Here is a 14,548-nt window from a genome sequence, read left to right as displayed (position 1 = left end):
AAAGCATTTAATATAATAATCAGATTTGAGAGCTATTTTTAAAAAGAGGCTGCAAAAGGAGTATGAGACCAGACAGCATAGCTGGCCTGGTGTGTGTGTGTGTGTGTGTGTGTGTGTGTGTGTGTGGTGCTAGCAGTGTGTAGAACATTGTGATTTAACTCTCAAGAACAGATGCTGAATAAATGTCCCAAACATTATTATGCCAAAATTAATTTGATGTGAAACTACAATTGGCAGTCCACAATGAGAGGAAAGCCAGATTAATTGTTTAAGCAATGCTGTGACCAAGGCAGTAAATGACATGCCAGTAAGAGAGACATACATATTTAATATACACTGCATGGCCAAAAAAAAGGTCACCACTTGGATTTAACTAAGCAAATAGGTAAGAGCCTCCCCATTGGATAATTACTGCATGGGTGATTGTATCGGCTGGCAACAAGTTATTTAACCCTAACTGATGCAGTGAGCACCTTCTCATTTGTTAAACAACCAAGCCAAAAGAAAAGATAGTAGAAAAGATGTTAAGCTGTTTCAGAAGGGTCAAATTATTGGCATGCATCAAGCACAGAAAACATCTAAGGAGACTGCTGAAACTACTAAAACAGGGTTAAGAACTGTCCAACGCATTATTAAAAAAGTGGAAGGACAGTGGGGAAACATCATCTTTGAGGAAGGAATGTGATCGGCGATCACTTAAACGCTTGATGAAATCAAATCGTAGAAAAACAACAGTAGAACTCAGGGATATGTTTAATAGTGAAAGTAAGAGCATTTCCACACACACAATGCGAAGGGAACTCAATGTATTGGGACTAAAAGCTGTGTAGCACCACTTATCAGTGAGGCTAACTGGCAAAAATGGCTTCAATTAGCTAGGGAGCATAAAGAGTGGACTCTGGAGCAATCATGTGGTCTGATGAGTTCAGATTTACCCTGTTGTAGAGAGATGGGCACATCAGGGTAAGAAGAGAGGCTGCTGAAATTATGCACCCATCACGCCTAGTGTCTAACGTATAAGAATGTGGGGGTCCAGCAACGTTATGTGCCCAAAGAATTAGGTCAGCTGACTACCTGAATATACTGAACGACCAGGTTTTTCCATCAATGGATTTTTTTCTTCCCTGATGGCATGAGCATATTCCAAGATGACAATGCCAGGATTCTTCAGGCTCAAATTGTGAAAGAGTGGTTCAGGGAGCATGAGACATTTTCACACGTGGATTGGACACCACAGAGTCCAGACCTGAACCCTATTGAGAATTTTTGGGATGTGCTGGAGAAGCCTTTGCGCAGTGGTCCAAATCTCCCATCATCAATATAAGATCTTGGGGAAAAATTAATGGAACTCTGGACATAAATACGTGTTTCGACATTGAAGAAGCTTGTGGAAACGATGTCACAGTGAATGCGGCCATAATCAAAGCTAAAGGCCTTCCAGCGAAATATTAGAGTGTGTGACTTTTTTATTTTTGGCCAGGCAGTGTAATTCTACTGCATATATCCACTTTAAGTTGCCTACCATAAGAAGTAATTAGCTTCTTGTAGCATTATGGTTCAGTTCTTCTATGCAAGCCATCTTCAATTCCTCAAAATCTCTGTTGGACTTTCAGTTTCAAAAGCCTGCATACATTTTTAATAGCATTCAAGTCATGACACTGGCTGGCCTATGCAAACATTTATTTTTTTGAGATCTCTAAGCTATATGCTTGGGACTTAGTTGTCTTGTTGAAAGATCCATCTTCTCCCCTTCCTTGGCTGATAAGCTTAGATTCTCCTCTAATTTGACCTGGTACATTGCTCCAGCATTAAGCTGTATTTCACTGTGGGTATGGTGTTCTTGGGATCATATGCCTTTGCTATTTATTTAATAAATCTGTTCCTAATGAATCTAGAAAGCTCCTTTACCACAATTGCCACATGGTGTGTAAAATCTTCCTATCCAATAACAGTATCTTTTATAATGGCATTATTTTTGCAGTATTAATATGCAGAACATGATTTATTTTCATCGTTTACATATATTTATAATTGTATACAATATCTTAATACACTGGAAAATGTTTTCCCCGCTCAATTTTTTCTTCATGTCTCTGTTTATAGTAACAAATACATAAGTAATATTTCTAAGTACAAAGCCAAAAATAGTAGCTCTTATTCATGAATGGTGCAATGCAGGGGGAGCAATGCACTCAGTGCTCAACCTCAATCTCTGCCTGTGTGCACAGCCATTGGCTGTCACTGAAAAGTTGTAGTTCACAGAAAGTTCTTATTTTATAGACTCCCTACCAAAACATCTGCATGTATAAGGGTGTGATTCATGTAAATGATCTGCAAATAAGGTGCAGGTAGACTGGCACTTGATTTCACGCACTGAAGCCGATTCTTCATTTTCATGATTAGCATTTAAATTGTCACCATGTCAAACAGGCAATCAAATCTGTGCTTTTTACGCAACTTCAAAGAATAAGAATTGACGTGGATATATGCACGGAAGCATATGAAATAACATGCTGTTATTAGTATAACTGAATGACAGCAAAAGTGAAAAACACTTAAATGCTGCAGTGTTGTAAAGAAAGTAAGCCTCCAAACCACCATCATGATTGGCCAATACTCATGGTTTAGTGTTAATATCAGAATAATAACAGAATAACAGAAAAAGTGGCATTGATTTATCTGTTTGTAGTGAAACATGCCTTAGTACTGATAATTTCCATGATATAATGTGAGAAACACATTATGACGTAATAACGATAACAATAGATTGTCATTTTGTCCACCTCTAGTACACAGTCACACACACAAAAGTCAGGGAGTGTCTTTAGAAATTTTAAAAAACGCATTATGCAGTGTGTCAGGAACACTCAGCAGGAGTGAGGCAGACAGCACAGATGATACAGAGCACAGCATGAGTTAAAGCAAAGCGACTGGTGTACAGTACATCTGCAGGCAGCTACAGAGCTGAACAGCCTCAGTAATCGCACTGCCCTTTCCATCAGCCTCAGGCACACAATATATTAACGGCTGACATTATTTGCTGATAAATGGAAAAATCTAACTATTTCCAAAGAGTCAACACTGGAATTACAACTGATAATTACAACAAACAAATACTTATTTATAAAGTATGTGACTACTTTTTAAAAATCCTTTGCTTTTCACAAAAAATCGTAACACTGAGTAAGACACTCTACATTTTGGAAAAGTGAAAGAAAAACAGTTGGAGCTGTAACTGCTTGAGTGCTTTCACAGAATGTGTGTGACTCCACATGTAAAGAAGCATAATACACACAAATCCTTTTTACTTTTGTCAAAATGTTCTATTGGATGGGACATAAAGGTAAAGGTAAGCAAAATATCAGCAGCTATTCATATGTTAAAAAGATCTTTTATATGTCTGAATAAATTGTATAAATAAATCATGCTCCATGTGTAATGTTACACATGTGATGTTTATACTACAACACACCACCTTTTCTCTGTTATGTGGTATATTAGGCCACTTCAAAAATAAATATATAAATAATAAACTATAGCCTAAGCTAAATGCTAATCAGTCACTAGTACCAAACAGCTGCCCTCTTTGCACACTGTGACAACAATAAGCCTTTCACAGCAAGACCTTGTCACTGGACAAGTTCACAACTTTTGTTTCCTGTGGGCCTCTTTTTGTTGCTGCACTGTTTTGAAGATCATTTACACCAACACGTCCAAAACGAATATCTGTGACTGGCTGCTTCTAATGCTTCTCATTAAAATGGATTTTTTCTATCAAAGGAGGTGGTTCTTGGTCACATTAAGCAACAAAACCTACCAGACTTTCTGGCAGCAGGAATGATAACTTACCAACAAGTTAGATACATATTCCAGGGTTGCTGCATCATTTTGAAAATGAAACTTGGTGTTTTTATCATTTTGTTGAGACCTCAAAGAAGAAAAAAACATTTCCACAACAAATAAACTCACAGCTTGGGTAAAAATCAAACAAATACTATGTTGTAGTCACTGTAGCTATAGTCACAAGTAAGAAATGATAAGATTTAATAGTAAAAATAAGACATTTTCAGGCATTTATAAAATGTGTCGTAAGATTTTGCAAGACTAAGAATTTGTGTGAACCCTGAGAGATTATTTTTTCTCACAGAGAACACAGTAATATTTTAATAGTAAACTAGGCGGTTATATGTTCTGCAGAAAGAGACTCACAATGTTATTTTCACCTAGCATTTTAAGAGTCTCTGGACAAAAGTATCTGTGAAATGCTTATAGTCATATTTGATTTACCTACATGATAACAAATTAAGCAATATCTTACATTTAATGTACTTCATTTACGAATTAAAGTGCGAATCAATTATGAAATTCAAGTCACAAGGTAATACAAATACACTCACCAGCCACTTTATTAGGTATTAGGTATTTATTAGGTATAGGTGTTAGTAAAAGGTTGGACCCCCTTTTGCCTTCAGAACTGCCTTAATTTTTCATGGCATACTTTCAACAAGGTGTTGGAAACATTCCTCAGAGATTTTGGTTGGTTATTTGAGTTACTGTTGCCTTTTTATCATCTCGAACCAGTCTGCCCATTCTCATCTGACCTCTCACATCAACAAGGCATTTTTGTCCACACAACTGCCGCTCGACTGGATATTTGTCTCTTTTTTGGATCATTCTCTGTAAACCCTAGAGATGGTTGTGCATGAAAATCCCAGTAGATCAGCAGTTTCTGAAATACTCAGACCAGCCCGTCTGGCACACACAACCATACCACGTTCAAAGTCACTTAAATCCCCTTTCTTCCCCCATTCTGATGCTTGGTTTGCACTTCAGCAAGTTGTCTTGACCACTTCTACATGCCTAAATGCACGGAGTTGCAGCCGTGTGACTGGCTGATTAGCTAATTGTGTTAACAAGCAATTGAACTAATTGTACCTAATAAAGTGGCCGGTGAGCGTATGTACTACACCTGTATTAAAGAAGTGCACAAATATTAGAGTACAAGACAGTCTTTCTCTTCTTTAGCCTAGAGGACGCAGCGCCCATGACTTCAAAAAAAAAAAGAATTTAAAATTTTAAATCATCGGACCACAGGACACTTCTACTTTGCCTCAGTCCATCTTCAATAATCCTGGGCCCAGAAAAGGCGGCAGTGTCCTGTTTATATACATGTTTTCTTTGCATGGTAGAGTTTTAACTTGCATTTGTGGATACAGCAATGAAACAGAGTTCTTTCTGGAAGTGTTCCTGAGCCCAGGCAGTGATTTCCACTATAGAATTGTCTCCATTTTTAATAAAATGCTCCCTGTGGGCCGATCACGGCCATCCAGAATTGGTTTTCTGCCTCATCCCTTGCATACAGAAATTTCTTCAGATTCTCTAAATCTTTTAAGGACATTATGTACTGTAGCTGATGAAATTCCAAATTTCCTATTTTATGTTCAGAGACATTATTCTTCTGAAAGACTCTCTGGGATGCTCTTTTTTTATAACCAATTATGTTACTGACATGTTACAGATTAAAGTAATTGTGAAAATGTTCTACCAACTTTACCAGTATTTTGCTACCCAACAATTTACAAATGTGTTGCTTGCATCAAATTGGACATATATTTAAAGTAAATAAATAAAAACAGAACTCAATTTCCAAATTTAGGATTTAATTTATATTTATATTTTGGATAGCATCCCAAGGTTATCGCTGGCAAAGTCATGTCCTTCTTTGATTACAGCTCAAATTGTGCTGCACTGGTGTAACAGCACCCGTTCGACTTACACAAGGACAGGCAGAGAGGGAGAGAGAAGAGAGCCAGCAAAGTCTGTTCCATTACATCTACAGCATCGATCTGGACTGAGCGACTCCACGCTGTGGCACTCTGTTCAGTGTCTGTGTGTTTCAGTGTACGAGCAGTACTAGCTTTCAAAGGCCACAGCAACAAAACTGCACTGTAAATTATGTCATTCCCCTAACTGCCTGGAACATTACTGCGTAGAAAAATACTGTCCATCGGAAAACATCACAGAAAGCACCCACTTGGGAACAAGATTTCCAATAGAACATGAAAGGGGGGGGGGGGGGGGCGAAAAATGGGTAAAAGGAAAAAGCTTTCTCCAGCACTGCTGTCTAAAAAGACAAACTACAGAGATTCAGCCAATGACTTAAAATGTGCCATGAGCCATGAAAATGACATAATGACTACGCCAACTAGAAATTCCTTTACTCACATATCAGCTCTTCAGAAAGATGATAAGAGGCTTTATGATGATGGTGGGCTTGGAAAGAGAGCAAGAGAGTGAGTGAGAGCGAGAGAGGGCGAGAGAGAGAGTGAGAGAGAGAGTGAGAGAGAGGGCGAGAGAGAGAGAGAGAGGGCGAGAGAGAGAGAGAGAGAGAGAGAGAGAGAGAGAGAGAGAGAGAGAGAGAGAGAGAGAGAGAGAGAGTGTGTGTAGTGGGACAAGAAAGAAAAAGATAATGAAAAAAAATAATTGGAATAAGAATGAGAGAGAGAGGAAGAAAGAGAAGCAGAGGCAGAAAAAGACAATAAAACGAACACCCTATTAATCTTTTCCAGGACTATCCATCAAGAAATAAGACTCTCTCAAACTGTCCTGAAAAAAGAAAAAAGTTAATATTTAACGTTTTTGGCAGCTGGAGATCCTGCATAGCAAGAAAGTCTGGAAATAAACACTCTAAATCTTTTAAAACAGTTGTGCAGGTTGTTATCTGTGTGTGGTGTCTCTGTTAAGGTATCAGGTGCTTAGAAAAAGCATGAAAGTGTCTCCTGAGGCTGCAGAAAAATCAACTTCTGGGTCTCCTGCAGAACTGACATTTCTCTCTTATAAAGCAGACAGCTCCAGTTCTAAAATCTGACTGGCTGAGCTGCGTGTAAAGGCCTGGCAAAATACACTGTCTGTCTCTCTCTCTCTCTCTCTCATATATATATATATATATATATATATATATATATATATATATATATATATATATATATATATATATTACACACATACATACATACATACATACACACACACACACACACATATATATACATACAGCAAGGCAAGGTCTAATATGAGAAAGACATTGTCTTGCTTATTTAATCATTTTTGACTTATGCTGCTTGGCAACTGCTCTTGCACACTACCATTTGGACAAATAGTTCATAAATTCATTTTTTAAATGTATGTTGTCATATTATCAATACTGGTGTACAGTGACCTTGGGATGCACCAATAAGGGAATGATGAGCCAATCCCAATATTTTCTTTTTTTTAATACACATGATACATTTATTGAATGTTCATTAAAATGTAGAAATTGGGACTAGACCAACCTGTATTAGCATTACAGAGAAATATAACATGTATTTCTATATTATATGTAAAATGCAGACATTTTAGCTCACAGATCAGTGTCACATCCAGGTTCAGCTCTTCTGGAATACAATAAACACAAATATTGCTTTGGAATATTGGTCAAGTGTTAACACTTGTCTGATGCACATTTTAAAATGTAGTGATTTTTTTGTTGTTGCTGATAACAGATTCCGATATCATTGTGCATCCCAAAGTTTTTTTGTGTCATGCATAAAAAATATTTCAAATAAATTTACAGATACAGCAATATGCTAGCTGTGGGACAATGGTAATTCCATGTACAAAACAGTCAATGCCAATGCCAACATATATGTGTTTATAAAACACCTGGGACTAAATGCACTTGAAACAGTAAACAGTAAAATGAATAAAACGTGCAGTAACCCAGTGTTGGTCAAATCTAATAATTTGTCCAACTGTAATGCTTGTGTCGCATACGAGTTCAACAAGCGAAACTTCCTGGTCATCCAGGCTTTTATGTCTTTAACGTCATCTTCTATTAGAAGAGCTGACATGTAAAACTGAGCTTCATCAGCATAAAAGTGATACCCAACATTGTGTTTACAGATTATGTACCTTAGGTGCTTTAAATAAAGGAAGAACAGTAAAGGCCTTAACACACAGCCTTGTGGCACACCATATTGTAGAGTTCAGAAAATTCCACATTTACACTGACAAATTGATAGTGGCCTGTCAAGTAAAGCCTAAATCAGGCAGGAATGAGCCTTGTTTTCAAGCCGGTCCATTAAAATATCATGGTCAAGTGTATTGAAAGCTGCCCTTAAATTAAACAGTACCAGAAGAGACTATTCCGTAATCTAAGGCAAGCAGTAAATCATTGAAAAGCCTAACCAGCACTGACTCTGTGCCATGATGTTTAAAGATAGGCCTACATTATTTTGACCAAAATAATTTATTACTTGGACTGTGCGAATACCTCAAATTATCAAAATACCCACAGAAACACTCATCTTAGATTGTAATTAAGTAAAAACATTGTTATTGGTTAGAGGATATATTACAGTCTCCTGAAGCATTAGTATTGCAAGGCCAATACAGCAATAACAAATCAACAAACAATTTACAAACAATACATTATTCCAGGGTCTAGTATATTATTGAAAACATTCAGCCATAAAACATTTAACTAGGCATCATGAACAACAGAAGGATGCTCTTAACGCTTGAGACAGAGCCTTTAAGCTTGCCCTTGTGCTAAATAACCGCTAACAGGCCTTTATAGCGTGAGATTAGGTTTCCTGTGAGTCCACAAAATGCCTATTATACATGGTAATGAGGAAATAATTAGATTTAAGCACGATATGTAACCTGGAAAAGTCTTCAGAAAAACGTAGTAGTGTGGGTGGGTTAATTTGTTATTGCTGGTTGTAACTTGGGAATTATCAGGTCCTGTACAGTTGCTCTGAGTGAGCTGCCAGACTGGTATAGGAGGAGAAGCAGAGAGAGGAAAATGCTTATTGCTACCATTGTGTCAGAATGATGACTTCAGCGCTTGGACGTCAGTGCTGGACGAAGGCTGCAGCTTTGGCTGTGGTCAACAAAAAACGCTTTCATCGTAAAGATGCTAAATGTGCAGCGTTTCCTATCCCTCCTTCCTTAAACGCTCTGGCCTTTAGGTTTGCACTCTCTGCATTGTGTGAACACAAATTGAATTAGCTCTTCCTTGTATAGCATCAGCACATATTATGACCCCAAATCTCTGGAGAAAAAAAAAATCCAATTCAGTTGCAGATTGCATAAGGGATGGTGGGCACTGTGGCCAGTGGGCTTACAGACTGCCCAGAGTTCAAACAAGGTTTCCAATGACAGCTTCATGTCATGAATATGCAGCTCTAATCCAGGATACACTTCTCTCACTGAGGAAGGGGCTTTGAGAAGTAGGGCTGCGACAATGACTGCAATACCGTGGTCATGTGGTGATTACCACGGCGTTGAGCTCACCAACACCGCAAATGTTTCTTATTCTGTGTTTAATTTTTTGCTGGAGAAGCCAGTGAACGTTATAGGAGTGCTTATGGTGTGTTAACACAATAATTATTGTTTAGGTATCATCACTGACTGTCTTCCATCCTGGAGAACCTAAACTTTTAGCGGCTGGTCATGGTTGCTTCAGCTTTGTGCACAAGGTGGACAGTCCATTAAACATACGTGGGGTTTCTTTTGTGTGTGTCTATTTATTATTAATTATTTCGAGGCTTAAAAATAAATAAATAAATAAATAAATAAATAATATACATATATATATATATATACATATATATATATATATATATATATATATATATATATATATATATATATATACACACACACACACACACACACACACACACACACACACACATACATATATATATATATATATATATATATATATATACATATACACACACACATATATATATATATATAATTATTCTATTACTTGTATAAATTTAATATAAAATATAACATTCATCATTAATCATTAGTCTACTACTTTCTAACTGGTCTGACCAGGCTATATTGTTGGCTGACATCTGTTTATCTGAAACATTGACTGCCTTTCTCTTTCTCTGGTCTCAGTGTGGCTTTAATTTAATATAGTGATGACAAAATGCTGAGTAGTGTATTGTGACGTGCTAAGAAACTGAACAGTGCTCATTTAAAACAATGTCAGTTGCCTTTATGCTCTCCGATACCCACTAAATGGGTGTCATTTTAGCCAGTTAGCTGGAACCAAGCCTGTACTGTGTGACATGTTTGTCCTGCTAACCAAAACACTACAATCCCAAATACCACAGAACAGGCTGGATTTCAGCTTTTTGTCACTCACTTAACTTTTGATCTGTCAGACCTTTCGTCGACAATCCTTATCAGAAGAGGCTGTTTGCAAAGCTAACATTGTTATTTGATCAAGCAGAAGATCTACACAACAAAAACAGGTTTCATTTTGCCCCTTCAACACCAGCTGTTTGACTTCACTTCCTTATTGGTAACTAACAAAGATACTTTCTCTAGATAGACAAAGTACTTCTTGTAAGTTTGCTCTGGATAAGAGTCTGCTAAATGCTGTAAATGTAATGTAAATGTAAATTGGTGTAATTATCACCTAAATCTGTGTTGGTGTTTAAATCAACCAAAATCCAACATGTTCTTTGGTGAACAGAGCTATTAGCATGCTAGTTAAACTAATGTTAACCAGCTCCTCTCTATTTAACATTTATTGTTAGATAGATGGTTTGATATTTACTGAACGGTGCATTAAAATCATGCACTCTGTTTACCGACAGTACTGTGAAAAAGTGTTTGAATCCTTCCCAATTTCATTTGTTGTTTACATATGTCACTCTTGAATGTTTCAGATCACAAAACTCTTAATATTAGTTCAAATTAACCCAAGTAAACACAAAAGGCCATTTTTTTTTAAATGATGATTTCATTTATTGAAGGAAAAATGTTAGCTCTACCTGGCCATATGTGAAAAAGTAACTGCTCCTTTAGCTAAATCAATCAGTTAACCACATTCAACTGACTACTGGGTTCAAACTCACTAGCCACACCAAGGCATGATTACTGCCAGACCTGTTGTATCTAAACACTATTAGCAGCTGTCTGGCAATGTTAAGCCAGCCAGATGGTCTTAAAAAGCAGAACATGATGCCATGTTCTAAAAAGATTGAAATACAGATGTGAAAACAAATTTCACTGAAATCTACCAGTCAGGAAATGTTTATAAAGCCATTGCTAAAGCTCTGGGACTATAGCGAACCACAGTGAGAGCCATTATCCACAAATGGAGAAAACTTGGAGAAAACTTGGAGAAAACTTGGAGAAAACTTGGAGAAAACTTGGAAAAAACTTGGAAAAAACTTGGAAAAAACTTGGAAAAAACTTGGAAACTTCTCAGGAGAGGACAGCCTACCAAAGTTGCACTAAGAGCACATCGACAACTCATCCATGAGGTCACAAAAGAACTCCGATGAACCTCTAAAGAACATTGTCACTCACTGTGCTAAAGAACCAGTTGCCTCTTACTTTATATTTGTTTATCAGTTGATGTTCAAATTGTCTGTAAAGAAATCAGCTCCTGATTGGGCCATTCCTATCTACTATCCTACCATAAATACATGACCAACATCACTTATTATTTCATCATGGAAGAAAAATACATTTTGGAAATTAAAGGCTAACGAGCCGAGATGTGTGTGCTGACCTGATTGTGTGTCGCAGTTGCTGGTGTGATTGTTACACTGGCATGGTTGGCATCCTGTGCTGCTGAAAAGGAAGAATCCTGGACGACAGTCATCACACTTGTCTCCGTACACTCCCGTTTTACATGTACACACTCCTGAGCTAAGACACAAAACAGAGAGAGAAAGACAGAGGATATTACTATACGGCATACACTGCTTAGACTAATAATCTCTGATTAGTTTTATCTCATAACTAAAAAACTACAGAATAAAGTAAAATGCCATGAGAAGGCATGCATTACAGTACATTTACCACTGGTAAGGGGGTGTTATTAAGCACATGTTCAAGCAGATATTCAAAATAGCAACAAAACATCACTGGGGTGGCACCACACATTAAAAAAAACACAAAACATTAGAAGAAAGAAACTTTGGTGGATAAGTGGTGAACTGATTGACTTTCTAATTGAATCTAAGCCCACATTCTGGGGGTAAATCAGTAATTGTGCATTAAAATGTGCAGAAAGGTGTTCTCTGTAGAGGATGTGTCCCTACCCATTTACAAATTAATAAAACAAAACAAAAGGGTGTCTAAACTTTTGCATGTGACTAACTCATAGATACCTTGCTAGCTTAGTGTAAAAGAAGTAAGAAATATTGCAAGTGACGTTTAGTAAAGTTGGCATTGTATGAAAACACTACTATTTGGCATTTTACAATACAAAAAAAAACGAACTGAATTAATCACCTGTAGAATCGTTCACAATGAAAAAAAAAAAGAGCAGGTTTCAATTTTTAAAAAATGCCTTGCTTGTAGAAATTGTTTCTTTTTATATTAGTTCCTTTGTGGAGTTTGTTTGTCGTTGTGCCAATATGTCCACAATGTTAGGAGTGAAGGGGATTTCCCTCTAAAATAAGCAGCCTGAGCGTAATCAAAGAGTGGTACTTTTTGACTACTTTGTACTTTGAAAAGTAATGGGTCAAATACATGTAACAGAATATGACTAAATGAATATATATAATTTATATCCATATATAATTTATTATGAATAATCAGCCCAATAATCATTTTTATTGAACAAATATTTATTGAAAAAATATCTTTGGGGGAAAAGATAAACACATACAGTGTGACCTGTGCAAAAGGCACGTTTTATATTTGTGTTGTTTTCATTTAATTGATAAATAATACAAATAAATCTAAATTATGCAGTAAAACATGCAGAAAAATGACAATTATTAAATTTTTTTGTTACCTTATTTCCACTTAGAAAAAGCTCTTGGATATCAAAAATGATATGAGAAAAAAAACAAAAAAACAAAATGTGATGTTCGCAAAAGCTGTCTGATATCAAAATGATATGAGAAGCACGAAATCATTATTAAAACAGTGTGCCTTTGACCAGATGTGACACAAACACAGACTTTTTTTTTTTGGATGTGTAAATGGAAATACTAACAGCTACTCTTAGAAATGCAAGCATTCACTGGTCATTAAACTCTTTAGATGTCTGGCTTCTAGAAAGAAGCGTTTCACATCAAACCACTCAGTGATTTAATGACTTTGCATCTTGGCCATTTATTTATACAAAATTCTGAAAAATTGGTAGAATTACCCTTTAAGTGGTGTACAAGCCTTGAAAAGATGTGCACACTGTCTAGGACACATACAGGTGTGGGTGTTCTCTCAGGACTCTACAGTCCAGCTCTCAAGCATCAAAAGGTTAAAATAAATAAATAAATAAACAAACAGTCTCTGTTCCACATCAAACAGCAGCCTTTTTCCTTTGAGCTGTCAGACTGACCGCTCCCTCTAGTTTTTCTTCAAATCCCCCTACACACTCACCGTAACCCTCTCCTCACTCTGACTCAGCCAGCTGTTTTCTGAACTGTCCTGAGATCAGTTTCACAGTATTTTCCTCTACAGTGTGAACTGGAGCAACAGGTTCTAGGACAGTGCACAAAGGACAGCAGCTTACTGGTTAGCCCTTGCGGTTTAAGAAGATCAAACGGCCATGGCTTGAAAAACCCCTCTTTTCCTCTCAGGCTCGTTGATTTTTCCCCCTCTCCTAACAAGAAAAGGAGCTTTCATCTTGCTCTGAGGGTGGGAAGAGCAAAGAAAATTCAGGTCCAACCTGAACATCTGTCAGTGATAATGTTCCCCACTTGGAATTGCACAAAGAAGTTTCACAGGAACACTTGAGCACTTAAGAGGGAACTGCAAGCAGTCTCCAGGAGAAATGCATATTTAAATCATATAGCTGATTAAAAATTAAAACTGGGGTGATTTCTGATTTCTTAGAGGGATAAATGTTCTTCAGAGGGATAATTCTTTTTAAAGTCTGACTTTCTATACTAATGAAAGAACAAAAATTTATCTTTGGAAATTTCTCACTTTACGCTTCTCTAACTCGACATCTAAAATTATAAAAATAAGATGTTAATTTTGGGGTCGCACAGCCCCACCATACAATATCATGACACCTGACCCTCACCACAATTTTAGTACATTTGTTTCAGAATCAGTGAAATGCCACGTATTGAGAAATTTTGTGATGCATAGTGATTTTATTGACATCTAGGTTTACAAGGCTTTTGGACTTTCTCAGTCTGACAGTTGAAGCAGTATTAAGAATTGAGCCTAAAAAGGTTGTACAAAACATAAAAACACCATTTTGTTTTTACATTATTTTTGTACATTTCCACAGAAACATATGCAAATAATGTTTTGACCAGTTACTGCACTGCATATTTGCATATTTAGAGTCCTGGCAGGACAGGGAATTGTTCTCTCCTGTACAGACCGAGGGTGTTATCCACTGCATTATCCACCCACCCCTAACAACAACTCCACTGACAGAAGCCTTGTTGACTATGAAAACAATGCATTATTGGTATGCTATTACAAAGGACTTGTCACATGTTTAAATATTAATTAAATAATTAAACACAAACTTCTGTAAATCAATAATATT

The 14,548-nt window shown here is 36.8% G+C and overlaps 1 protein-coding gene across 1 annotated transcript in view; it reads right to left on the bottom strand.

Annotated features, from left to right (window-relative positions):
• Positions 1 to 14,548, bottom strand: part of si:dkey-220k22.1 (multiple epidermal growth factor-like domains protein 9) — a 130,064-nt gene that overhangs the window by 33,034 nt on the left and 82,482 nt on the right. Inside the window, exon 3 of the mRNA XM_017701716.2 lies at positions 11,594 to 11,733. Within this exon, the coding sequence (XP_017557205.1) occupies positions 11,594 to 11,733 (140 nt within the window). The remainder of the gene's footprint in view (positions 1 to 11,593; positions 11,734 to 14,548) is intronic.

Source organism: Pygocentrus nattereri, chromosome 23 (assembly GCF_015220715.1).
Source record: "Pygocentrus nattereri isolate fPygNat1 chromosome 23, fPygNat1.pri, whole genome shotgun sequence".
NCBI lineage: Eukaryota > Metazoa > Chordata > Actinopteri > Characiformes > Serrasalmidae > Pygocentrus > Pygocentrus nattereri.
This window is presented reverse-complemented; position numbering and strand designations above follow the sequence as displayed.